This window comes from Talpa europaea, assembly GCF_964194135.1.
Source record: "Talpa europaea genome assembly, chromosome: 8".
In the NCBI taxonomy this organism is placed as follows: Eukaryota; Metazoa; Chordata; class Mammalia; order Eulipotyphla; family Talpidae; genus Talpa; species Talpa europaea.
Genome location: NC_140075.1, coordinates 101774592 through 101802094, shown reverse-complemented (window position 1 = coordinate 101802094; position 27503 = coordinate 101774592). Strand labels below are relative to the sequence as shown.

Below are 27503 nucleotides of genomic sequence, written 5' to 3'. Positions count from 1 at the left end.
GGCCCGGACGCCAGTAGAGGGCGCCGCAGCGTCGGCTTCGCGGGCCCGGGGCGCGCAGGCGCAGGCGCAGGCGCAGGCGCAGGCGCGCCGACTCGGTCGCCCCGACGCGCGGAGCCGGTGGTGGGGGCGGGTCACGCAGATCGTGCGGCCGGGAGCGGCGGCGGTGGCCGGGCGGGAGCGGACGCCGTGCGGTTCTGGGCCCGCCGCCCGCCGCGGCGCCATGGAGATCGGCACGGAGATCAGCCGCAAGATCCGGGTGAGGCCCGGGGCCGGCGGGCGGGGGCTCGGCCGGCGGCGCGCGCGCGGTTGTTAGGAGTAACGGGGCCGGTGGGCCCGGCCTGGGCGCCGCGGCCTGGTCGCTGAGGGCCGCGGGCCGGCGAGGGGCGTCTTCCGGGCCCGGCCGCCTCGGCCTTGGGCGCCCCCTTCGCCTCAGGGCGCGCGGAGGGCGAGGGGCCGCTGCTGCGGGCGTAGACGCGGGGGCCGGGAGGAGGCGTGGGGGGCCGGCGGGAGCCGCGGGGCGGCTCTGGGGGTGCGGCGGGCGCGCGCCGTGGTCGGGGCTCGGGCGGGCGGCGGGGGGGGGAGGGGCCGGGGAGGGGGAGGGGCCGGGGAGGGGAGGTCGGGAGGGGAGGGGGGAGGGGGCGCGACGCCTCCCGCCCCCGCCACGGAGCCGAGCGCGGCGGGTCGGTTTGTCTTGCGGCGACCGGCTTTCTCACCCCCCCATGTTTGTCTTCGCCCCCACAGAGTGCCATTAAGGGGAAATTGCAGGAATTAGGAGCCTACGTGGGTAAGTTTTGTCGTCGTCGTCGTGCGTCTCATAGTCTAGACCTGGCAGCGGATTAAATTTTAGTGGATGCGGTTCCCCTCCCCCCCACCCCACGACGTAGTTTTTGACTTTGACGAGATCCCCCCTCCCCTGTCACCCCCCCTTCCAGGCTGATGATCCCTGGTTTGTTTTTCTTTCCCCCCTTAAATTGCTTTCGTTGAAAGCGGCCTCGTGTTTTGTTTTAAACCCCCTTTTCAGAAGGTTTTGAAAATGGTTTTCCAAACAGAGCTACCTTCTGTTCAGCGTCCTGTTTTTCTTGATGTTTGTTTTTTTTGTTTTTTTGTTTTTTTAATTCTCTGTTCTTTCTCACTCTCTTCATCTTCATTTTCCAGAATTGTTAGGCAGAGGAGTGAGTGATCATTTCTGGCATTTATTTGGCCTCTGTTAAGATTCAGTGAGTTTCACTTTCAGATGTTTTGACACCCCTGCCCCGTTCATCTCCTACAGTAATGTGTCCTCTTCGTCACTTTTTTTTTTTTAAATGATTTATAATTTGTGTATTCACTGTGGGCCAGGCACCGTGCTTAACCTTGTATATATGTTAGGTCGTGTAATCCCCAGGATTACACTGGGGAGGTAAGTGGTGCTGTCTCCAGCTGCACAAGCTGGGAAACTGAGGCTTTGAATGCTTATTTGAGCAAGGTCTTAGGATTGAAGACCTGAGTCTGTTTGGCTCCAAAGCTCTGGTGTGTTCTAAGTAGTTTTCTAGATGCAGGAGACCTCAAGGTCTTGCCTCTTTTAAGTCAAACTTATCTTTAAATAATACTGATGGTACAGAACCGTTTTGGTTTGCTGTCATTTAGATTCTGCAGAAAGTGGTGGATAAAACTTTTTATTTAGCATCTTACACTAAACTACAGGAAACCATATTCCTCACCACCTTTCCTTCCAAAGACTTTTTTAAAAGTCTGTTTTGCTTAAGAATGTCATTGAAGGAGCAGTAAAAATGTTTTTTTAACTCTGACCCTGGCCTACATCTTAATGTACAGTGTGAGAAAATATGAGTATTTCTGCCCTTCACTGAAGCAAGATGCATTGCCTTGAGGAAAAGGACTTGTGTGAACTGGTCTAACCACCTTTTTCCTTTTTTAATCTCAGATTTTAATTGCCAGTTGTTTATATAACTCTCACAAGTCATCTTTTTCTCGGAATTTTTTTTTTTAACTTTAAAGAATTGATAAACTAGTTACATTTGGGTATTTTGTAGATGTTCCCTTGAAAATGAGCAAAGTCAAAGACCAGGTTGGTATTGTTGCTAATGACAAAAGTTGAGCGTAATGAAGATTTTGAGAAAATTGTGGCTGCCTTTATGAATTTTAAGAACTTCCCAGTACTTAAAAGGATTTTTGGGCCTCCCTGGTGGGACAGGAGTCTCAGCGCTGTCAAACTATCACCAACCACTGCAGCATGACTTGTTCTCAGGCCAGGGAGCTGACCCACATGGCGGTGGCAGACCTCTCCTGTCTTCACCAGCTGCTCCCTTCAGCAGTGTGATTCTGTAGATCCGCCTGTTCTGCTCCCCACTCTGTCTCTGGTGAAATGCCTCCCCCTCCCCTTTCCCCACCTCTGGCCTAGACCACAGTTCTTATACGCATAAAAAATAAGTCTTCAAGGGGAAAAAAGGGATTTTTGATAAAACTAATGGGATATTAGCAAGGGATTCTTTATATTGTGTAATGAAATGTACCAACACATGGTTTCTGTAGCTCAGCAAAGGAGTAGTTTTTCCAAAAGACCAATTCAAGGTGTTAATACAAGGATAACAGATCCTTTGTAAGTGTGGATGAATCAATGGGTTTTCATATAAAAGAGTATGTAAAACTTGTTAATAAGTTTTAGTTTCCAAATGGCTGCTTACCTTTAAGCAACTGTCTGTTGAGTTTTGGCATAGTATTATAGAAGAATATATACACTTTTTGGAAAGGCTAGTAAAATACTCCTTTTGCAATTTCTTATCTGTGTAAGAACAGATTTTTTCCTGAGTTTTCACTCAGAACAGCAGATCAGAGAAGAATAAGTGTAGAAGCAGAAATTAGAACCCCCAACTGTTTTAACCAGATAGTGAAGAGAGTTAAAAAAAAAAAAAAAAAAACCAAAAAACCTTATATTTTTGCACTAATTTTTTGTTATGGAAAATTTGATTTTAATTGTATTAACATAAATATGTATGGTTAAAATGTGATAGATGTATTATAAGTGAGTTAAAGTATTTTAAAAGATCTTCCCTGGTGGCATAGGGGTTAAAGTCTCAGTGCTCTGAAGCTACTTGCTGCCACTGTAACATCAGTTCTATCCCCAGCCAGGGAGGTGGCCCACATGACGCAGCAGACCTCTCCTGCCTGTGCTGCTGCTCCGCTCAGCAGTGTATTTCATTGCATCTGCCTGTTCCGCTCCCTACTCAGTCTCTGGTGAATCCTCTCACCTTCAAAACCTGTGGCGTACACCCCAGTTCTTGTATATATAAATAAAAATAAATCTTTAAAAAAAAATAAAAGATTCTCAGTAATTTCTAATGTGGTAAATACCAAGTGTCCCAGTGGCATAGCTGAAAGCATGATTTTTTTCCATCAATGTTAACTGAGTAAACAGGTCACCATTAGGCTCTATTTAAAAGTATACATAATTTATGTTTGTAGCTTGCCACTTAACTATTTGTACTTGGTCCTTCTCAATGAAAAGGGTGAATTTCTAATCCCTTTCTGTGTGCTGGAAGGAGTCTTGGAAACCTTTAAGGTTATGAATACGATCTTTTAATATTTATTTTCAAGGCACTGGGTGCAATACAATGGTGAACAACCCTTTTTACTCGTGTGTGTTTAAAATGGAACATTTTAGTGAGATGTCAAAGTATGATTCAGAACAGTTTACATTTAGAAATACAAGCAGAAATCTTAAAAAAAATTTTCAGTATGTGGATTTCAAGTGAACTTGAGAAATAGATTAGAATTATGTAGAAAATATATTGTGAACACATTTTTTGTTAGATTATTTCCCATTTGTATCTAGTGAGAAAACAATATAAATTTCTAGTAAGCTTTCTTAAGATACTGCTGTATATTAAACTCCACGTTTAAAGTATAACATTTTGTTGTGTCTTGATATGTACGCTAATCAAATTAATGACCATATTCATTGCCCCCCCAAAGTATCCTGGAGCTCCTTTGTAGCTCCCTGTCCCTGGCCTCCCGCTCTGTAACCAGGCAACCAGTGGTCATGTTCATATAAAATTTTAGAAAATGCAAGTTAATGTATATTGACAGAAAACACTGTTTGTGTTTGTCACTGACGATATGAGGGAGGAAAACGTCAGGATTGCTAAAGTAGTTAAGCTTTTTTGTTGACCTTTCCTGATTTACCAGGGTGGCTTATAGTAAGTCCACTTTGCATAAGTAGACTAGCGGATGTATTGACTGTAATTCCCTGAAAGCAGTGGGAACCTTTTGATAAGTCTACAAAGAAAATAATAAATGACTTTTGATTATTTGTCTCTTTTGTCATATGCACGTTTCCATCAAATACTGTAATTTCTCACTTTGTAGATGGGGCTTTTTCATTGTATTTGTGCTTTCTTTGAACTATATTTTCGATATTTTTCCTTGAAATAAATGTCTGAGTATTTCTTTAATGAACCTTCTGTCTACAGAGATGTATTATGGGTTATTAAGGTGTCAGGGGGGGCGGGTAGGGATTAAAGTACCTGATAAACGGTCTTTACTTCCTTCTCTTCTTACTGGAGTGGTGGTTTTTTTTGTTGTTTTGTCCCTAACCCTCATGTCATAATCACTGTGTAGGAGGGAATGAGGCTAAACCAGTTGAAGTAAAGTTATTTAACCAATTGTAAGATGGGACTTTTACAATGATGTGTAGGGTTTTAGGGTAGTTTTCATTTACGTTGCTGCAGATGTGTTAGCCTGAGTGATTGAACTTTGCTTTACCAAGGATAAAAGTATTTTCTTAAACATTTTGGAACGTAAGTAAGCGCAAAACTCAGTTATTTTTAAGGAATGCCAGTGTGCTTCCTGGAAGCCTCTTTGAAACTAACGAACATTTTATGGAAGACTTAAAGGAATAAATGCACTCTGAAGTTTGATTCTGTAATTTAGATTATTTAGTTTTGTAAGTATTAATCCTTATTCCCATTCTTCTAGTAATTGAAATACCTCTGGAATGGAGAAAACTTTCTTGTTCAACATATTCCAGTATAGCTGACATGTTAATTCTTAGAACTAAGTATGTATTTTCAAACAAGACAACTTCTAAGTAGAAGAAAATATTAAGGAAAACATAAAAAAGTTTTTATATACTTTTCCTTTTAAATAGATGAAGAACTTCCTGATTACATTATGGTGATGGTGGCCAACAAGAAAAGTCAGGACCAAATGACAGAGGACCTGTCCCTGTTTCTAGGGAACAACACAGTTCGATTCACCGTATGGTAGGTTTCTGAATTATCTACCCCTCAGACCAAAGCTTGGTATGAGACAGAGTAGGTGTTTTTTCTGCTATCAAAGAGGTTCTTGATAGGCATATCAGCTTCATTGTAGAGAGACAGGTTGTGAGCACAGCCTATGGAGCCAGACTGTTGAGGTTGAATCCTGGATCTTTTTCATACCTTGGTTTCTCCATCTATTAAATGGAAATGGTAAATCCCCTTTATAGGATTATTGTGAGGATTAAATGAGCTAATACATGTAATGTCCTCACAGCTAATGTGCCTGGCCCATAAGATGTTGCTGCATCTTACTCCCATTCTTCCCCATGGTTTTTTGGACTAGATTGATGTCCAAAATTGCTTTGTCCAGTGAGTTAACTCTTAGGGGGCAAGGTTTTCTTGACAAAATTTCAAATCAGTTTATAAAACTATGGAACGTAAAGTTTGGGATTTTTAAATAGGCAGCTTTATGTTCAACTGTAAATTTAACATAATTTTCAGTATCTTTTTAAGCCCCCATATGCCTTTAGTTGAGAATACTGACTAAAACATAAAATTCAATTTTATGGTTTGAGGTAGAGTCATGGCTAGGAGAGGTTAATAATGCTGCTGAGAATGGGGCACATCCTTATGTAGAGTCTCTCACTGGGAACTTCATTTACAGTGCAATTTGATGATGGGGCAGATGTTGAGTGAGCAAAGTGACCTGCTTAATTTGAATGGCGAAGAACTAGGAGACTCCAAGGAAGGAAACAGAACTGGATAACCTCTTGCCTTGAAACCAAAGATGATATTAATGACATTTTGCCCCTATTATATGCCTTATAACTCTTACAAAGCTTTCTTGAAATTCCACATGGAAATCTCTAGGTCCATATAACGATTTTGAAGAACATTGAATGTGTGGTAGCCCTTCAGATGTTTCGGCACATAGACTGTGTGGGTGACCTGACCCGCTTTGTTCCTAGAATTTATCCCTCCCCACCCACCCCTGCCCCCATTAAAAAAAAAGGTCAAAAAAGAGCGTGGTGCCTTTGACTGGGGTGATTATCATTGGTCATGAGTACCTTTTTTTTTTAAAAAAAAAAACCTCTTCAGTCTTTTGTTTCACGTGCATTTTTTATGACCTGACTTTTTTCTTCAACCTTTGGGTCACCTGATGGAATGCTTTAGATAAATTCTTACACAAGCAGACAGCTAAGTGGATTTGAATTTAAAATAAAATTAATTTTCTCATCTTCCCGTAAATTCAGTTCTTCAACATATACTAATACAAGTGATGGTGTCACATTGCTTTCCTAAGTGTTCATTGCCACCCACCAACTGCAAACATAAACCCATTTTTGTGGAGGCCTGCCATAATTGTCCTTGGAGACATTGTCATGTGACTAGGTTTCTGAGAGAAACATTGTAAAAAGAAAAAGATTTTTTTTATGTTTTTAGTAGGCACAGCATCTTGGAAGGACTTTAGGGGAAATTTGCGATGTACATATCCACTAAAATAGGATATATTTTATAGGTAAGGTTGTGACTTATCCTTGCATAAGCCATTAGTTTTTTTGGTAATAGTTATAGTCAAGTGATAATGTGTATTTTGGGAATATACTTTTTTTGCTTACCAAAATTAATTTTTCCCAGAAACCTTTCATAAGTAGATAAATTTCAACTGCTTAATCAGTGGAAATAAAGTGTATTGTGTTTGTGATATTTTATTTTACTTTAAGCAACATTATGTCTTTAGTCCTTATGAAACAATTTATTTGCAAGACTGATCATGATAACCTTGTCCTCATTTTTATAGAGGTTAGATCTGAAAATAAGTGATGGAAAAATAGGATTTTTGATTAGCTTCTATAGCATTATTCTAAAAACTTTTAAAAACTGAAACTTGAAAGTTAACATTAATACTATTTAGTCGGTGCCTCCCTTGTGTGCACAGGTTAAAATCTCAGTGCTATCAAACTATCACTAGCCACTGCAGCATGAGTTGATCCCCAACCAGGGAGCTGACCCACATGGTACAGCAGACCTCTCCTGTCTTACCTGCTGCTCCTCTCAGCAGTATATTTCAGTAGATCTGACTGTTCTCTTCTCCACACTGTCTCTGGGGAATCCTCTCACCTCCCACACCTCTGGCATATATCCCAGTTCTTGTATGTATAAATAAATAAATCTGTAGAAAAATATTAGTCATAGAATACCACTTTGTACCATTTATCTGACATTTGAGACTCAAATGTCAAGTCTATTTTTTTTAAAAAAGATTTATTTAGGGCCTCCCCTGGTGGTGCAGTGGTTGAGCGCTGGGCTGCGAAGCTGTCTGCAGCCTCTGTAGTGCCGGTTTGATTCTCGGCTACCAGTTTGATCCTCGGCAGCCGGCAAGGGTCCCACTGGCTCAACCTCTCCTGCCGCGCCCGCTGCTCCCCTCAGCAGTGTATATCATCGGTCTGCCTGTTCTGTTCCCCACTCTGGCTCTGGTGAATTCTCTCACCCGCCTGCGCTTCTGACTGTACCCAGTGCTTGTATAAATAAATCTTTAAAAAAAAAAAGATTAATGCATACAAGAACTGGGGTATAAACCAGAGGTCCTGGGGTGAGAAGATTCACCAGAGACAGAGTGGGGAGCAGAACAGGTAGATGTACTGAAATACACTGCAGAGGGGAGTAGCAGGCGAGACAGGGGAGGTCTACTGTGCCATGTGGGTTAGGTCCCTGGCCAGCCGGGGTCGAACTTGTGAGGCAGTGGCTGGTGATAGCTTCGTGGCACTGTCTTTAACCCCTGCGCCACCAGGGAGGGCCCTCAAATGTCCAGTTTAAATAAAATCTTGATTGAAGTAAGCTTTAATTTTTTTTTTTTTCTTTCAGGCTTCATGGTGTATTAGATAAACTTCGCTCTGTTACAACAGGTAAAATTTATTAAAATGTCAGTATATTTTTGGAATTTCCTATAGTATGTGATTTCTTTTTTCTAATGTTATTTGTACTAATCTGGGGAAAACAAATTTGAAAGTAGTAATTTGACCATTTTTAGGAAGCACCTATTTTTATGAATTTAAGAGAAATTAATACGATTTAGAGACATTTTAAACAAGGAAGAGGAACTATGCAAGTTAACCTAAGGAAATTATTATAGATATGTGTAGTGATTTAGCTTCAAGGATGTTTCAATACTTTGTAACTGAAAATTACTTAAAAGTGGGCCTCCCTGGTGGCACAAGGGGTTAAGTCACAGCACTATGAAGTGGTTGGTAGGCACTGCAGCACTGCTGCGCAAGTTTAATCCCTTGCCAGGGAGCTAACACGTGGTGCAGCAGATCTCTCCTGTCTCACCCGCTGCTCCCCTCTGCAGTGTATTTCAGTCAATCCTCCTGTTCAGCTCCCCACTCTGTCTCTGGTGAATCATCTCATCCCCTCATGCCCCACCCCCACACCTCTGGCCTACACTCCAGCTCTTGTATGCATAAATAAATAAATAAATAAAATCTTTAGAAAAAGTAGAAAATTACTTAAAAGTCCAGTAATAGTACATTGGGTAAATTATATTACTATGCATGGAATAATACTAGGCCATTAAAACATGTATTGCCTCAGGGCCTTCCTGGTGGCGCAGGCGCTTGAGGGCAGAGCTGTGAAGCTGTCTGCATCCGCCTCGGCAGTGCCAGTTCTATCCCCACCAGCCTCGGAGCAACCCACATGGCGAGCAGACCTCTCCTGTGTCGCCCACTGCTCCCCTCAGCAGTATATTTCATTTGTCTGCCTGTTCTGTTCCCTGCTCTGTCTCTGGTGAATCCTCTTACCCTCCCGTGCATCTGGCCTGTACCCCAGCTCTTGTATAAATAAAATAAATCTTTAAAAAAAAAAGTATAAATTTTGGTGTGAAGAAGGGTCAAAGTAAGATAAGTAGTGAAGTAGTGTGTTTCTTTCTTTCCAGACCCATCTAGTCTAAAGTCATCTGATACCAACATCTTTGATAGTAACGTGCCTTCAAATAAGAGTAGTTTCAGTCGGGGAGATGAGAGAAGGCACGAAGCTGCAGTGCCACCCCTTGCAGTTTCTAGCACTAGACCTGAAAAAAGAGATTCCAGAGTTTCTACAAGTTCACAGGAGCAGAAAACCACTAATGTCAGGTAAGAGTCCCATGTAGATGTGCTGTGGGAACATGGGTATTTGTATGTGACTTTTACTTTCGTTTTAAATCTTTAAATTGCTGTTTTCAGTTGTTTTTGGAAACATTAAGACAGTTAATGAGCATTTTTTTGAATAAAACAATGAATAAGACCAAGGTATCTTGTTTTAAATGTAGTATATCAAAGTTTAAAAAAGGAATTTGATTTCATTAGTTTTCAGTGGATAAGGAGACTATCAGAACTTTTTTTTTGAGGTTAACAGCTCTAAATTGGATGTAACTTTGTGTGTATATGTGTTTTTAAATAGACAGAGTTACGATGATGGAGCTGCAACCCGACTAATGTCAACAGTGAAACCTCTGAGGGAGCCGGCACCATCTGAAGATGTGATAGATATTAAGCCGGAACCAGATGATCTCATTGATGAAGACCTCAATTTTGTGCAGGAGAATCCTTTATCTCAGAAAAAACCTACAGTGACACTTACATACGGTTCTTCTCGTCCTTCTATTGAAATTTATCGCCCACCTGCAAGTCGAAATGCAGATGGTGGTACTCATTTAAACAGGCTGCAATTTCAACAACAGCAAAACAGTATTCATACTGCCAAGCCTCTCGATATACAGAACAGCCGGGTATATGAAACAGGACGTTTGTGTGAACCAGAAGTGCTTAACAGCTTAGAAGAGACTTACAGTCCCTTCTTTAGAAACAACTCAGAAAAAATGAGTATTGAGGTTTGTACTTTCAAACTCTGGTTGATAATTCTTGAAACAAAATAGTTTATGAAATAACAACACATACTTCATGTTTAAAGTAATTTCTGTGCTACTCCACATATACCAGTCAGGTTTTCTGCGCCACAACTGGCTTCTACAGGTATTTTACATCTTGTTTGTTTTCCTGAGATGCCAATGGTTGTGACAGCTTCAACCTTACCTTACAATTTTTGGGAGATTTTAGGTTGACTTTAGCTTTTTTCTCAGCAGTTACTAGTAAACCGTAACTCCAGTTTTACTAGTTTCCTTAAAGTGTGCTTTATGTCGCTGTTTTTAAGTAAATATTAAAACTCTAGTTTTAGTGTCAACTAAGGTTAGCTATTAGGTATAATACTTGAAACAGGAAATATCCCATGAATTTTTAATATCATTGGCTTTTTCTTGAGAAAAATACGTTCTGTGGTAGAACTTTGTTATTTTCTGAGTTTAGGTAAGTCTAAATTTATCTGATTGCAGGAAGAAAACTTTCGAAAGAGAAAGTTGCCGGTGGTAAGTTCAGTTATTAAAGTAAAAAAATTCAATCATGATGGAGAAGAGGAGGAGGAAGATGATGACTGTGGGTCCCGAACAGGAAGCATCTCCAGCAGTGTGTCAGTGCCAGCAAAGCCCGAGAGGAGGTACCTGCACGTGTCTCTAAATTAATCTTTAATTGTCTGATGGAGTCATCTTTATTATGAGAATAAAAAATAGTATGTGATGTAGACTTTAGTGTTTTTTGAGAAACACTAAAATGAATGAAACAATTGCTTTTAATTATAGAGGATGGCAGAGAATATTAAAAACTAATGAGGTGGGGGTGGGGGAGATTTGCTTCAGGTTCATCATTGAAAAAAGTTACATGGTTCTGATCTAGTTGGCATTTCCTAAAAGCTACAGCTGGTCTGTTCAAAATCTAACAGAACTTTAGTAAAGACAAAATGGATGGCTAGCATGTAAAAAGACCTCAGATCTAAAATTTAATCTATTTGTTACTAACTTTTCTAGACCTTCTCTTCCACCTTCTAAGCAAGCTAATAAGAATCTAATTTTGAAGGCTATATCTGAAGCTCAAGAATCTGTAACGAAAACAACTAACTATTCTACAGGTAATTTAAATCTATTATGTTTACATTAGAGATTTCTGTAATTCTTTGTAAGCTAGATGATGGCTTCCAAGTTGTCCCTTCTCTAGGATGTCAACACCAAGACGAGGACCAGAGAAGAATGATTTTAAAAGTAGATTGTACAAGTTTGAACTTAGTCTTTGTGCAACTATAATGCCTTATAGTAAAGAGAAACTTTAACGGGAGTTTTGATAAAAATGGGATTTTAATATTCACAGCATTTGATTCAACACTAAGTATGGATTTATGAAATAAAAGGGAGCAAAATGGATAATTTTAAGAGGCTGAAGTTAGAAAAATTTTAAGTTTAGTATATGAACAGGTTGATTCCTTTCAGTAGAACCCTTTAATAGACTACAAGGCAGTAAACTGACTCATTTGTGATGTTCCTGCCCCAGTCTTACAGACTATAAAGGTATTACATGATTTTGAAGCAAGGGAGATAAGTCAGCTATTATCTGATCTTAGAAAATGCTTGTTCAAAAATACGAGCCAAGTGACGGGACGCAGGCTGTACCGCCATGTTTTCTGCTTTGTTGCATGTGCTATAGCTGGTCTAAACCTGTTAATAAGTTGTGATGTTTACACATTCTAAATATTTTGTATTTTATTTTTGCTGTGCATTTGATGGCTGTTCTTTCAGCTTTTTTCTGCTTTTCCCTTCTCATGCACCTCTTTTTGTGATCCTTTCCTGAAGTGGAATAAATTGTAAACTGTGAAGCTTTGATCTCAGTAATCTGTCCCCTCACTTCTCAACCCTAATTTAACCTTGAACATAAAATTAAACAGGTTTTGGCATGTAGATAAGATTATCAGGCAAAACCACATTTGATCAAATTTGTCATAATTTGCATTCCCTTTTTTGATCTGTTAGCACTATTGTTTAGAATGAGAAATACAGAGAATTTTACTCTGTTACCTTGAAATTTCCTACTGTTGCATTAGTTGGTGTTTCCCCAAGTTTTTTGAGAAACAGTATTGAAACTGTTAGGTTATCTAAATTACAGTTTGAAATTGTTATGAGATCATTGAGTGGAAGCAGAACCTTAAGAAGTAAATACGGTTCTGCAGTGTATGTATGGTATGTGGTTTAAAATGTGAAGATGTTAGTGTACGTACATGTGGGCATCTAAGTCAGGTCCCCATCTCGGGACTATCATAAGAAAAAACACGGTGCTATTTATGAACTATTCTCATGTTCTAAACAAAAGGAGGCACTGATGTTTAACATGACATCTTTGCTGTTGAGTTTTGATGTGCTTCTGCTTTTGCATTTCCATGTTTTGCTTTCAAATAAAAGTCTCACAGAAACAGACACTTCCAGTTGCTCCCAGAACTCGAACTTCTCAAGAAGAATTGCTAGCAGAAATGGTCCAGGGCCAAAACAGGACTCCCAGAATAAGTACGCCAGTTAAAGAAGAGGAAACAAAAGAAGATAACATCGAAAAAAGTCAAGGTATTTAAATGCTGTTTCATTTTTAAAATAATATTTATTTAATAGATTGGGTTATAGGCCAGTGGTGCAGGGGGTGAGAAGATTCACCAGAGACAGAGTGAGGAGCCGTGAGCCAGACAGGAGAGGTCTGTGCCATATGTGGGTCACCTCCCTGACCAGGGATCGAACTCAGGCTATAGTGGTGATAGCTCTGCAACTTCGTTCCTAGGCCAGGAGGGAGGCCCTTTCCTTTCCCTCTTGATGTTAATCCCATCCCTGCTTAAAATCTTTTTTAAATAGAGGTATAGCCTGGCCGTTTTGTACCTCCTGACATAAGAATAAAAGCTCCGTAATCTTAGCAGAGGATTTGAACCTGAGTGGTTAGTCCAGGTCCAGTCACCAGCTTGCAGGAGAGGAATTTGTTGGTTGAATTGTACATTGAATATGCAATGGGTAAAGTCTTTGGGACTCTATATAGGTCAAATAGGCTGAGAATTCTAGATTAAAAGACTTAAATTAAAAGGTCCATTAGTTATTTTGGAGAGGAGTGATAATAGACCACATGTAGAGACTTCCAGGGTGACCAGCACAATTCTATTTTCTTGGTTGTATGAGGGTGATTTGCCATATTCAGCTCATTAAGCTGTGTATGTTGTATGGTTTCACATACTGTTTTAATATAAAAGGTTGAAAATGTGGGATGATATCAAGTACATTTATTGCTGAGGGTGGTTTATATGTTCACAAGTGCAAAGTGATACTGCAAACAGCCATTAATTAATACGCTTACTGTATTACAAGTTTGTGACGACCTTTTACAATTTTATATATGTACATGCATCAGCATGAGTTGTTGAGCACCTGCGCTTTTACCGGCCTGCTCCCCTCACACTATCTGTGCTGTCTCTTTTTGTCTTGGTTTAGTCTGTGACCAAAAGTTTTGTTTGCTGGTCTTTTCAAAGATTTAACACAATTTTGGCTTTATTGATTCTCTTTTTATATCTTCATTTTTTTGTTCCATTGATTTTTGCTCTAATATTAAGTGACATCATTGACATTTTTCCAAATGTAAGCATTTACACTGTAAAATTCTCTTCATTTGTTTGCACAGCACAAATTTTGATATGTAATGTTTTCATTCTAAATAGCTTTAATTTCCATTGTAATTTTCATCTTTGATCCATGAGTTGTTTGGAAGTGTTTTTAAAGGTTTTTTTTTTTTTTTTTTTTAATTTATTTATGCACTGAAGAACTGGGGTGTAGGCCAGAGATGCAGGGCATGAGAGGATTCACTGGAGACACAGAGGGAGAGCAGAACAGAGTGGGGAGCAGAACAGGCGGATCCTACCACCCTTATTTTGACCTAATCCCTCCTCCTACCCCTCTCTGCCATAGTATGTCTCTGGTTTATAATTGCTTGTTGATTTTGATTCTGATTTTTACTTTATTATAATTAGTCTTTTTCCTGGTCCCTTACTTCGGTTTTCTAAAATCCTGCTATGAGTGAGACCATCCATTTTTTTTCTTTTTCTGTCTTATTTCGCTGAGCATGATCCCTTCCAGTTCAGCTTTGTATACATGTTGGAAGAAAGATTCTAATTGTTGGGTTGAAAAATTGCATTTTGCATATCACATCTTGACCTTGAGTTTTTGTTTGCTTGACTTAATAATTGAGAGGTGCTAAGATTGCCTAGCAGGATGACAAATTTAATTTCTCTGTACTCTATTAGTTTTTGTTTCATTTGTTTTAAGTAATGAACTGGGGTAGGTACATATTTAAAATTGTTGCCTCTTTTTGATGTTTAAACCTTTGTAGTCATCACTACCTAATAGTATTTCAATTGTAAAGTCAGTTTTGTCTTATATGTTATATAGCCAGTTAGTATTTGCCTCATGTTTTTTGATCTTTGTTTTTTCAGTTTTCTGTTTTTATGCTTTTAAGTATATATCTTCCTCCCCCCCCCCCCAAAGATTTGTTTTATTAATGCATACAAGAACTAGGGTATAGGCAAGAGGTGAGGGGGTGAGAGGATTCACCAGAGACAGTGGGGAGCAGAACAGGCAGATCCACTAAATACACTACTCAGAGAAGCATTGGGCCAGACAGGAGAGGTCTGGTTCTTAGTAAAGAGGAATTCTTATCTTTAGAAGGAAAGTCCCGTTTCCTTTGGCCCGCTGCAGTCCACACAGGTGAGCACTGCACTTAGGATAGTTTGGCGCCGGTCTGCAATCTTGTTGGCATGGTTTTCCTATGTACATGTGCATGCTTTCTCTAGTAAGAATCATGCACACACACCTTTATGTGCACATACTTGTATGCATAAAATAGGAAATATACTTGAATTTCCCTGTGCCGTGTTTTGTTCCACCTAATGTATCATGGAGAGAAGTAGAAAGCATAGATTCTAAATACGGACTTGGGAACCTGATTGGCTTGGTGTTAATCCAGGCTTTTTCCACTCATTAGCTGACCTTGATGTTTTTGTGCTTCAGTTTCCTTAAAGTATGTAAACATCCTCTGCTGGATACTTAAATTGGAATGTGTGAAAGGATCTTTGCTTATTTTGCAACTAAAGTTGATTTGGGAACAATGATTGACAATAGGAAGCTTCAAGCGGGTTCTTTTTGGGGACCTTAGTTCTTTGTGATAGTTCTTCTGTTAGACTGTTTTTCCCCTTTTCTCATTCAAGGTGTGTTTGCTGCCCTCTAGTGAACTAATGGGTGTGCAGGTGACAATTTGCCGAAGACGGACTGTTTACTGTAGATGTCTTCCTGTAGTTAGTACTTTAAAAAATTCTGTAAATCCACAGCCCTTATGTAAATTTTGAAATTTTTTATCAGAGAATTTTAAAGAATTAATTTACAGATTGGACAAACAAGTAAAGTTTTTTATATAAACTTCAGCAAATCTTTATCCCTTTATTAGGAATGACATTTAGTTGGGAAACCAAAGGCTACAATTTTTTATAAGAATGATTTTGGAGAGACTAGAGAGCTGTGTTCACTGTCCTGTATCCTTATCTTTTGTTTGTATAACTTATTTGTAGCTTGGCAAGTAAACCAAAGTAAAAATGAAGCAAAAACCATAGAAAAACATTTCTTATTCATATATTTGAATACTTTAACATTAAGGTGGTTGTACTCCCTGATCTATAAATTCAACTCAATCTCTGTTAAAATGTCTGACCTCTTTTTTACAGATACTGTCAAGCTGATCCTAAACCAGGTGGGAATAGAAAGACTAGCCAAACTGTTGAAAAAGAGTAAAAGTTACATTTCCAAATCCAAAACTTATGCAGGGTTACAGTAATCAAGACTGTGCTGCTGGCACAAGGGTATATACATGTAGACCAGTGTGATTAAATTGAAAATCCAAAAATGAACCAATAAATTTATGATCAGTTGGTTTTTAGCACAGGTACAGCTAATTCACTGGGGACAGAACAGGTTTTTCAACAAATGGTGCTAGATAATTGCGTAGCCATCTTCAAAAGAATAAAGTTGTACCCTTTACCTTAAACTATAAGTAAAAGTGAACTTAAGGGCCTCCCTGGTGGCGCAAGGGGCTAAGTCGCAGCACTATGAAGCTCTCCATATCCATTGCAGCAAGAGTTCGGTCCCTGGCCAGGGAGCTACCCACATGGCACAGCAGACGTCTCCTGTATTGCCTGCTGCTCCCCTCAGCAGTGTGTTTCAGTTAGTTGCCTAATGTGTTTCCCACTTATTTCCTGTGGGTCCTCTCAAACCCCCCGCCCCCCCGCACCTCTGGCCTGTACCCCAGTTCTTGTATGCATAAATAAATAAATCTTTTTTAAAAATGAACTTAAAATGGATTAAATATCTAAATGGCAAAGGGTAAAATTATAAAATTCTTAGGGAAAAAGGTATAAATTTTTTTTTTTAAAAGATTTATTTTTGTATAGAAGAACTGGGGTATAGGCCAGAGGTGTGGGGACTGAGAGGGTTCACAAGAGACAGAGTGGGACAGAGTGGAAATAAAACAGGTGGACTGAAATACACTGCTGAGGGGAGCAGCGGACGAGACAGAGGTCTGCTGCACCATGTGGGTCACCTCCCTGGCCGGGTTGGGGGAGGCGGGGCATGTACTCATGCTGCTGTGGCGGCAGGATAGCTTCAAAGTGCTGTAACTTAATTCCTGGCACCACCAGGAAGGCCCCAAAATAGGTATAAATTTAAATAATCTTAGATTTGACACCAAAAGTGTAAGTAGCCAAAGAAAAAAATTAGTTGGTCTGTCAAAGTTAAAAAATTCTGTATTTCCAAGGTTACTGTCAAGGAAATAAAGACAAACTACGCAGTGAAAGAAAAAAAAAATGTACCTAATAATGGTCTAATATCAAACCAAGGCCATGTTCTCTCATTTCCCCTGTCTTTATAAATTCATATCCTGTTAGTGCAGTTTAACTCCTTTTATCACCACAGATATATTTTAAGAGATTTATATGTGATCATGGATCCTCTCCCTGTAAGGAAATGCCAAGTACTATCTTAAACTGTTCCCAAGGGGATATGAAACTCAGGAATGCTAGATGTAACAATTTAGAAATAATGATGCTTGAAAATAATAGTTGAATAAATCAGGGGCAAAAGTACATTAAATTCACATATTTAGGTGTAAAGTTCTTAATGCTATATTGCTTAATTTGTGCTTCAGGTCTGCAGTGCTCCTTGTCACATGAGGTAAATAATAGAAAATTCTCTTGTGTGTCACTGGTCTGCTTTCAGCCAATCACAAGCCAGAATTATTTTGTATGTAATAATAGGGTTTATTGTTTGGAGGGAGCTATAAGTAAGGCTTACAGGGTACAAGGGGCTATGTTTAGGGCATCTTAGTTGTAGCAAAGTGAATATTGGTCCGGTTTGTTTAGCATTTTCAGATTTGATTTCTGACTCTAGAAATGCACAACCCTGTCTGTTCAGATATTTGTTTAAAAATGTTATTCACCCTTAATACTTCTTAAAGCAGCAGTCTTTATCACTGCTTTTACTTTGATGAAATAGTTTTAATGGGTTGTGAAGGAGAGATTATCAAATATTAAGGGAGAGTTTTATGAAAATGTCTTCAAAATTTCCGTCACCATCTTTACCAATTTTTTTCTCACCGGGGCCAGTTGATGTAGGGTCTGTAACAAGTTCCTCTTGTTCACTGAATGAGCTAGACAGTATTTCCCATCTTTTAAAGAAAATATCAACTGATATCAATGAAATTAAGGAAATGAAAACAGCAATTTTGACAGTGGAAGCAAATCTTTTCGATCTAAGTGTTAGAGTGTCAAAGAATGAAGCAAAAATTTCATCTTTGGAGGTTAAAATGAATGAATGTTCAACAACATCCGAATGCAACAGACATTCTGAAGATCTTCAAGACGAAGTAGATTTTGACTCTCAGTCAAGGACAACTGATGTAAAAATAATTGGCTTCCTTAGAAACATTGAGAAAGGTAAACTTGAAGTGTGTGCTGTCTCCCAGGTACTTGCCCTATGATCTGTGTCATAACTTGGCTGTAGTTCTCATGGGGGCAGCAGGTCACAAAGAATTTGACATTTTCATGGACCTTTTAGTGACAAAATTGCACTCCACGTGGTTTAACTTAGGAGCCTAGAATGTCTCAGAATTTCACCTTTTTAGTGGATCTCTGAAAGGATGTTTTGAAAAAATAGAAGGGCATAGAGATGAAAAAAAAACATGAAATGCGGGAGAATAATCCTCTTTCATGAGAAATTATTTTAAAACGTTTTTCATTGTACAGTATTCACAATAATCTGTTGTATTTGAATCTGATGTTTGTACTGGAAGAATATTCTTATTCTAATCTAAAATGGGTTGGTTTCCCAAGCTGCTTTACCACAGTACAGCTTGACAAATGACATCTGTGTTTCAGGTCTGCCCCATGGTAATTTTGGAAGGAATTAACTTTTGGGGGGCATGCTACCAAAGAGTAATATAAGTTATGATAAAAAGTAGAAAGCCGACAAAAATTTGAATGCAGTATAGCTTTTAAAATTTGAAAATACCTTTTAATGAGACATGGTAGTTTGGCAGGTGATTGCCAGCTTCCATGTTTGTACAAAGACTGTCCTTTTGAAACTACCACAGAAACGGATACACTGAAAGTTACCATGCAAGCATCTTACTAATATTTGAGTATTTGGAACCCAAAGTCACATCCTTTGTACATTGTACTATAACACTTGTATTGAATCAAGAAAGGAGCACGTAATGTCTGCTAAGCACTAAGGAGGGAAGAGATAGATTGAATATAGGGAATTCAAGAGAGTATATAACTACTGTAGTGCTGCTTTGTTTTGTTTTGTAATGTAACTATGAGGAAATTAAGAGCTTGTTTAAGAATTAAAAGCTGAGTGTCTTACGGAAGATCCAAATGGTGATTGGCTGAATTAGGACCTGAACAGCAGAGTTACCAGTGTATCATTACTTGTTCATTGTTCTCTTTGTATCTACCCAAGTCCATAGTTCGTATTTTGTGAACACCACAGCCATAACTGGGGCGTTTTGTTTTGCAAATCCAAGGGTGGAGGGATGAGTTGTAATGGTGAGAACTCAGGTGATGGAGGGGGGTGCTTTCACCTTCATCTTGCAGATGTAAGCCGACTGTGTCCCTGGGTGTGAGCTGTGGGCCAGTGCAGTACCTACCCATGACTATTTCACCTTCTTTATCTTATCCCCAGGGTTTACCTCCAGTGCAAGAAAACCAGCCTCCTGACAAGGGGGACCGGCAATGTCCTACATTGCCATTTTGGTTTAATCCTGAGTAGAGCCTTTTGTCTTGGAGACTTTTAGTCTGTAGATACTGTCAGATTGTATTGTTGGAACTTTTTAGGACTTAACATCTAATAAATAAGAAATATTTTGGGCATAATTTCTTTTAAACACATGCAGGTAGGTTTTGTTTGTTTTTAAGTTTAGTGAAGTTTTAAAATTTATATTCTAGGAACTCAACAGAGGCAATTGTTATCCCGACTGCAAATTGACCCAGTAATGGCAGAAACTCTGCAGATCAGTCAAGGTTGGTAGCCTTAAATTTTCACTGTAATTAGCATTTTTCAGTTGCTATTTCCATCCCTTACATGTCATTTAATGTATCTTGTAATACTTAGATCCTGCCCTAAGATGCTGTGTTTAAAAATCTGTGAAAATATTTTAGGGCCAGGAAATAAGATTGACATTGTCTTCATTTTACCTGGTGTTTGTATTTTTCACCTCATTGAAAACCTTTTTTCCTTTGATGCCATTTCACTTGGGTCCCTGTGATCTAGGCCTGCTGGCTTCCCTGCTCTAGGGACGGCCGGAGCACCTACCTTCTTTCCTGCCCGACCATTGCCATTTCCCTGAGCTGCATTAGTGCCCTCTCGCCTCTTTGACCCCATTTTTATTTTACTTTTAAACTGTCATTTCCAGGACCCCATGTAGAACTTGTTCTTTGAGCCACTGTATTTTGTTTATCTGTCTTACCAGCACACGTAGTATACCATGGGGTGTTGCAGGACTGGGGCTAGTGCCTTACTTATTTGTGTTTTCAGTACCCAGTCCCTTCCAGGTGTATATTCAGTGCCTCATGAATGTGTGAATATATGCAAGCAGCCATCAGATACCTGAAATCTTGAATTAAGAAATCATCTCCTGCTTCCTTCTCTTTCCCCTAAAATGGTAGTTGTTGGGAGCGCTAGTCCCTTGTTTCCTCCCTGTCAGCTTCTAACTGAATCCCCATCTCCCAACCCTAGTCAGACTCCACAGCCAACAGCTGATTTCCCCTCGTCTTCCTTCTCAAAAAGATGGACTCATCCCCTCAGAAGATCACCTTCCACTCAATCACATGCCACCACCTACTCACTGCTGAGCATTCTGGTGTTGCCACACTTTAGCTTTAGTCCTGCCTCTCCTGATTTCTGTTACCCATAAAATTTAGTTATTTCCCATCTTTGATTTTGATCTCCCTTCTCTCAACATTCCATTCTGCTTTCTACATAAGAGTATTTTTTTTCAAAAATGCGTTGAATCTGCTTCATCAGCTCTTGTGTTTTCTTTTTGTTTCCTTTCATTTTTATGGTTTTCATCAGCAGTGCATATACAGTTTAAGCATCAAGTACTTCTGTGAGGCTGATGAATTTACTTTTACTTGCTTCCAATCATGTGTTTTATTTCTGACTAATCCTTTTTTTTAAAACACTTATTTTGGTTCATGTGTGCAGTACTTTTCTCTTATTTGAGTATGTTAAAAATCATTTCTCCCTTCCCTCGTTTTCTTCAGGTTGGTTGTTTTGATCACTTTACAGATGTTTCCCCCAAATGTCTGGGGATCCTTTATTTATTGTCTTTAAGAATGGGGCACTGAAAAGCGGAATGGTCTTCGAGGCTTATTAGTTGGGCGTGTGGTGTTTTGTTTTGTTTTTTTCTTTATACCAAATGTTGATCCTGCAGTGGAAAGTGATTTGTCTTAACAATTCCTCTTCCCATTTTCAGAATGTTACTTTTGCTTTCAGTATGGCTGGCATCCTTTTGTTCAGGAATCCTCTGTTATTACCTTGCCAGTAGTCTAAACTTTCACCTTTCTTCCAGGGAGAAAATGGTCATAGCTTATCAGGAAATCTGCCTTTAAAAAGTTTCAATAGTGAAGATTTAGTTAATTTTGTTGTTGCACCTTCCATCAGAGACCATGCTGCTTCATCCCTAGGCTTTTTCCATCATACTCAATAGGAAGGTGTATTTCCAGTTAATCCACATGTATTCAACATAGAGAGTGGGGAATAAGTGTGATGAGGTCAGAACTGAAGAAAACAAAATAGTTGAGGATGAACTGCTTCTGAAACGGACACTTGGACACACCTGTGTTTGCCTGTTCTGATCCCACCTCTATCCATGGTCTCTTGTGCTGCCAGCTTCTCGGCCTTGGAGAATCTTGGCATTCACATTGGATTGCTTCATGATTGGCTTAGGACTCTGCTTTCAAAGATCTCTACTCAGTTTTCCACTTTCAAAAATGTGGCTGTTTCTTTGTGCAATTATTTGTTGATCTCGCTTTTTTGTTTTTTATGTAACTTTTAATGACATTTTAGTTGTGTTCAGAGGAAAACAAGTAAATTCATGGGTTTACCCTGCAGTCTTTTCTCCTATCTGTCTGCTACTTTCTATTAGGTGACCCAGGCTGCTGGCATCAGTCTTGCAGAGACAACAGTGTTTTGTGTATAATGTAAAAGCTCTACTTTCAGTGCATGGTTTTCTAAACTCCATAGTATGTGATACTTGGGTCCCTGTATTTTCTTCATCTTTGATCCTTTGGCTCCTAGGACTTAACTATCACCATTTTTCTACTAATTTCTTTTCATTTTTCTTTATTCATTCCCTCTCCTCTCCTCCCCCTTAAATGTTAACTTTACTCTGTGCTCTGACCTCCACATTCTGTTCATCTTTTCTGTATTCTGTCAAGCTTTGAACTAGCAGAACTGTTTTGGTTCAAGAAGTACAAGGCAGTGAGGAGTGCAGCAGTCTTTGGACACAATTCTGAACTCCATGTTTGCTGGCTGTGAGAACTGAAAAACTCACTTAAGAACTTGGATTTGCAAATCAGTAATCTGTAAGATGGGAGGAAAATCTAACTACTTAGGGTCTTTCATGAGACTCATTGAGAGCTAAACTGAATACGTATAATTCATTGAACATTTTTATTTCTCCTTCAGTTTTGACTCTTGTTTCTTTAGGATTCTTCCCCTCATGAGTGTCTGTCTTGCATTTTTAACTTCTTCCTGAACATGAGCAGTCTACAGAGACTTATAACTAAATAAATCCAAAACTGAAATTTGTCCTTGTTCCCTTTTAAGTCTACATTCTCCTGCCCTCGTCCTGATCTCACTCCAGCTACATTTTTCCCACCTCTACTGTGCTTTAGGGAAAGGCAAGGATGCCACTTTCCTCAGCTGATAGTGTAAAGTGCAGCTGCTGTAAAATGCTGGTGGTGATGGGAGGTCGGCAGTGTGTCTTCAGACCCTCTTGGGTGTGTTAAAATAGGACGAAGGATGAATGTCTTTTAATTTAGTGTCTTATGTCTTCTGGGCAACAGTCTCATAACTAAGACCTAGGACTGTCCATTCTTAGCACAGTTTTTCTCAAAACCACATGATCATGTCACTCCCCTACTTGGAAATCTCTTGATTCTTTATTAGTCTAAAATCCAAACTCATTGACACATCGTCCTTTATATGCCTCACTTATCTTTGTCACTCATCTCAGCTTACCATACACATCCCTCCAGTGACACCAGATGTCTCAGATTTCCAGGGTCCTTGTGCCTTGTGAGAGCGTCTGCCTTTTACTCTGCGGTTTCCTCTGTCTAAAATGCTCTGTTCTTCGTTTTCTTCCTACTGTTTTATTCTTGCTCGTTCCTTTAATGCCTGTGTCAAGGGTCCTTACTCTCTAAGCTTCCCCTTGATTTCCCTAGCTTTGTAGTCTCCCAGCTCCTTGCTCATGTCTGTTTTGGATCACCTTTTTGAGTATGATGTGAAATGGTATATACATCTGTTTTTCTTTTTTTTTCTTCTTTGTGTACTTAGCGTATTAACTTTGAGAATTGCAATTCATTAACTTTGCCCAGTTGATGCCACATCAGTAGGCCTGCCATTCTGGCCTCCAGGTCTTGGAATATTTTATAATGTAGTCAAGCTTAAAAAGCATGTTGTAAATGGTGTGAACTATGGTTACTAGTGTTTTCCTTGTATTTTTTTAAAATGCCCATTCACCTTCAAATTCCTTTTCAAAGTAGTCTTCTATTGTGCCTGTTGAATTCTTTTTATTAGAAAGTATTCTTTGTGTTACTGTGCCAAATGAAAATAGATTTTAGAAACACTTTTAAACAGTCTGTTGTGATTTTAGGTAGCATTAGGCCTTTTCAAGCTTTTAGAAAACATTGTACTTTATGTTAGTATCTCTTTCTGTACCCTAGATAGGGAGTGTTCACTGAAATCTCTTAATATAAATGTGCTGTATGAGGAAAGGAATACTTTGAAAAGATGTTTGGCACAGAATTGCAGCTCTGTTCCTGAGAAGAACCATTGTGGTTTTCCTTTGAAAATAAAAAGAAATACATAAAAGATTGACAGTCTTCTCACATGTGTGATGTTGGGGATGCAAGGTATATGTAAAAGTAAACATTTATGGCCAATTTTTTTGGCTCAGATTACTATGACATGGAATCCATGGTCCATGCAGACACAAGATCATTTATTCTGAAGAAGCCAAAGCTGTCTGAGGAAATAGTAGTGGCACCAAACCAAGAGTCGGGGATGAAGACTGCAGATACCCTTCGGGTACTTTCAGGACACCTTATGCAGACACGGTAGATGGTTTCTTTTTCTTGTGTAGCTCATTTGTGTTGACTAGGTAGTGGAGGTTAACCATTAGTTTCCGGCTTCCCTCGTCCCTAGCCCCAGAGTAGAGTGCTGTTACTGATTTTACTGTTGGGCATGAACAGAAAAGGGAATTAAGTTTTTAAAAACTCCAGTGCATCTTTCTTGTTGAGAAATTATTTAACCTACAAGTAACTCATTGGATGATTGAGCTCTGTTAATAAGATTCTTTTCTTTATTCTTATCCATGAATGGCATTTAAAAGCCGGGTGATGAGAAATCAGGAAATCTCTCCAGAGAGTTAGCAGATTGGATTGGGGTGATTCTTCCCATTAGAAAGAAGACTATAAATGTTCTGTAAAGGAACATGCATACAGATAGAAAATCAGTGTAAATGTAGAACTGCTTTTGTGTTGAGCGTCGATGCTGATTTTTTTTTTTCCAGTTTATTTCCATGTGACCCTCTGAGGATCAAATGTATGATGGGGGTTAGGGTTGAGGGGAGAAGGTCCTTAGTGCAGCCTCAGGTGTTGCTGGAGAGGATGCCATTGTGACTGGCTGTAAGCATTGCGTGTTGATAGGAATCCACTAAAACTGTACCTGGACCTACCAAGACCTACCAAGGTTTTTTGTTCTTGTTTTTGTTTTTTTTTTTTTAAATTTAAACTGAGGAAACCACTAAGTAAGGGATAGGTCAGCTGAAGAGCACTTTAGGAGGCTCAGATTTTTGTGTTCGTTTCCCTAATTCTATGGTATTTTCTATCTGTCTGGCAGAGATCTTGTACAACCAGATAAACCTGCAAGTCCCAAGTTTATAGTGACGCTGGATGGTGTCCCCAGCCCCCCAGGATACATGTCAGATCAAGAGGAGGACATGTGCTTTGAAGGAATGAAACCCGTAAACCAAACTGCAGCCTCAAACAAGGGACTCAGAGGCCTCCTCCACCCACAGCAGTTGCAGTTGATGAGCAGGCAGCTTGATGACCCAAATGGTAGCTTTTCCAACGGTGTGTTGAGAGCTCAGAGTTTCCCTTTTCAGGGTCTGTCGTTGTGCAGGAAAACTTTTGACATGTTTCTCTGTCTTGAATGAATATTGGTTGGAGTCCTTGCCTTAATTTGTTAATCAGTGGTGGCCCCTGGTTTTTTTTCAGACAAAATGACCAGTTAAAATTGAGACTCTTTCTTGTGTGTGTATTTGTATGCGAGCTATTGTTCCAGTGCTAAAATGGAGTTCAGTTATGGAGGCCAGAAAACACCTCTTAATCATGCTTGTTAAAAAATGAACCATCATTCTTGATGCTCTTTTTTCCTCTTTAGAAATATACTTGTTACCAGTGTCTTTTGTAATTAACTTGACAAAAATGAATTTGGATTTTGATATTATTTCTATCAGTGAAATTCCCTTGAAAGGAGTTTCTCACACATTCTGTTAAGCTGTACCTTGGAAGTTTAGACATGATCTTATGTTTAAATTAATGTTGTGGTGTAGTGTTTAGCCTCAGAGGAATCCAGTTTAGATAGTGGCATCCTTTTAGGCAGGGGAACCTTATATCTCTGTCGCCTCTCTTGCTGGATAATAGTAGTGCTGATGATTTTCATTCATGATAGAGAATAATTGTGCTCCTCATAACTTCTACAAATTTTAGGAACACTTTCATTGACATGGGAGACAATGACTGAATCTTAAAAGTGAAATAGTATCAAAGGAAAAACAGATTTTTATGGGAAAATATATTAAATGCTATTTTTATACACTAAAAATGTGAAATATGGGCCTCCCTGGTGGCGCAGGTGTTAAAGACAGCGCTGTCAAGTTATCACCAGCCACTGCTGTATGAGTTCAATCCCCAGCCAGGGAGCTACCCACATGGCGCAGCAGACCTCTGCTGTCTCGCCCGCTGCTCCCCTCAGCAGCATATTTCGGTAGATTCACCTGTTCTGCTCTCCATTCTCTCTGGTGAATCCTCTAACCCCCCACGCCTCTGGCTTACACCCTGGTTCTTGTATGCATAAATAAATGTCTTTTAAAAAAAAAGAGAGAGGGGCCTCCCCGGTGGCGCAGTGGTTGAGCGCTGGGTTGCAAAGCTGCCCGCGGCCTCCGCGGCGCCGGTTCGATCCCCAGCTGCTCCCCGGCCACCGGAGGAGGGTCCCGCATGGTATAAAAAAAATAAAAAAAAAGAGAAATAAAAAAAGAGAAATATAAAATATAGTCTTTCGGGTGAGATTACACACGCGTGAAGAGATGTCACTGTTAACCTTGAACAAAAGCGTTTTCTGCTGTGAGCATTAGGGTGGTGTCATGGGTTTGATTAGTGCAAGGAGTTGAAAACCTGACCCTGTGAAAGGAAGAAAAAATATTAAGTGGTAAGGATGGTAACAGGCAGTGCAGATTTCTTGACTCTATTTTTTTTTTCTCTGAAATGAGAAAACTGGTGTTTTTGCTTTGATTTTCAACTTTGTGGCTTCATTTTTGGCATGTTAGAGTCTAATTTTGCTTAAATGTAGATTTCCATGTTAGGTTTATTGGTATATATATCATCATAGTGACACTGTAACACATTAGTGAAAATTCTTGCCTAGATTACACGGGTGTTGTGCCATTATGGAGACAGCTGTGGCAAGTGGTGCGCCGCCTCTGCTGTCGCTTTCATCTGGGACTCTCAGTGTTTCATTCACTGCTGCTCAGGGATAAAGCTTTGTAGTAGTTAGAACACTGGTGAGGCATGGAAACTCTTGGATAAAAAAGGCCGCAGGGAAGCTGGTTTGTCTACTCTTCCCTCCAACCTGGGAGTTCGAAATGTAATTGCTTTTGGTGATGTTTTGTCCAGTTTCAGGGATGCTACCAATAGCAGAATCTGTTTTAAGCCACCACTACTGGCCACTATATGACAAACTTAAGAACTCTGAATAAAGAGGGAGTTTGCCTCATAAGCCTTAAACTGGAAGAATTTTAATTATATTAGTGAAAACCTTTGTAAATATGACTTAACATTTCCATCAGAAAGATAGTTTCCTGTTTTTAATTTCTTTACAATTTTCCTGAGAATCTGGCCACTTTATTTCACTTCCCAGCCAACCTGTTCTTGGGTGTTCGGTTAACTTCTTTCATGGGGACTGAGTTCTCAAAAGTACATCTTAGTCTAAAGTATGTTCTTGGGAGGTATAAGACACATCTGCCCTGCTGGAATGACATAAAAACCATTTGAAATTGGGGTAAATAACCCCTCCTAGCACTATCAGATTTTGAGGCTAAGGATACTTTTACATCTTGGAGCTTTACTGTCTTTTGCTAGAACCTTAAACGAGCATGGAACCTCATCTGTCGGGCCAAGTGACGATCACGTGCTGGTGATGATTGGTCTGGGTGCTGAGCTACACCTATCCCTCTGTTCTCCAGTAATGAAGACTGAGATTGAGTCACTGGA

The 27503-nt window shown here is 39.6% G+C and overlaps 1 protein-coding gene across 1 annotated transcript in view; it reads left to right on the top strand.

The window, feature by feature from the left end:
- Positions 1–220: 220 nt before the first annotated feature.
- The window catches only part of ZC3H14 (zinc finger CCCH-type containing 14), a gene marked incomplete at both ends in the record, with an annotated part of 31301 nt that continues 4018 nt past the window's right edge, over positions 221–27503 (top strand). Inside the window, 12 exons of the mRNA XM_084241332.1 lie at positions 221–256; positions 742–784; positions 5144–5258; positions 8121–8161; positions 9187–9382; positions 9690–10119; positions 10618–10778; positions 11146–11246; positions 12565–12720; positions 19674–19748; positions 23909–24068; positions 24853–25085. Of these exons, the coding sequence (XP_084097458.1) occupies positions 221–256; positions 742–784; positions 5144–5258; positions 8121–8161; positions 9187–9382; positions 9690–10119; positions 10618–10778; positions 11146–11246; positions 12565–12720; positions 19674–19748; positions 23909–24068; positions 24853–25085 (1747 nt within the window). The remainder of the gene's footprint in view (positions 257–741; positions 785–5143; positions 5259–8120; positions 8162–9186; positions 9383–9689; positions 10120–10617; positions 10779–11145; positions 11247–12564; positions 12721–19673; positions 19749–23908; positions 24069–24852; positions 25086–27503) is intronic.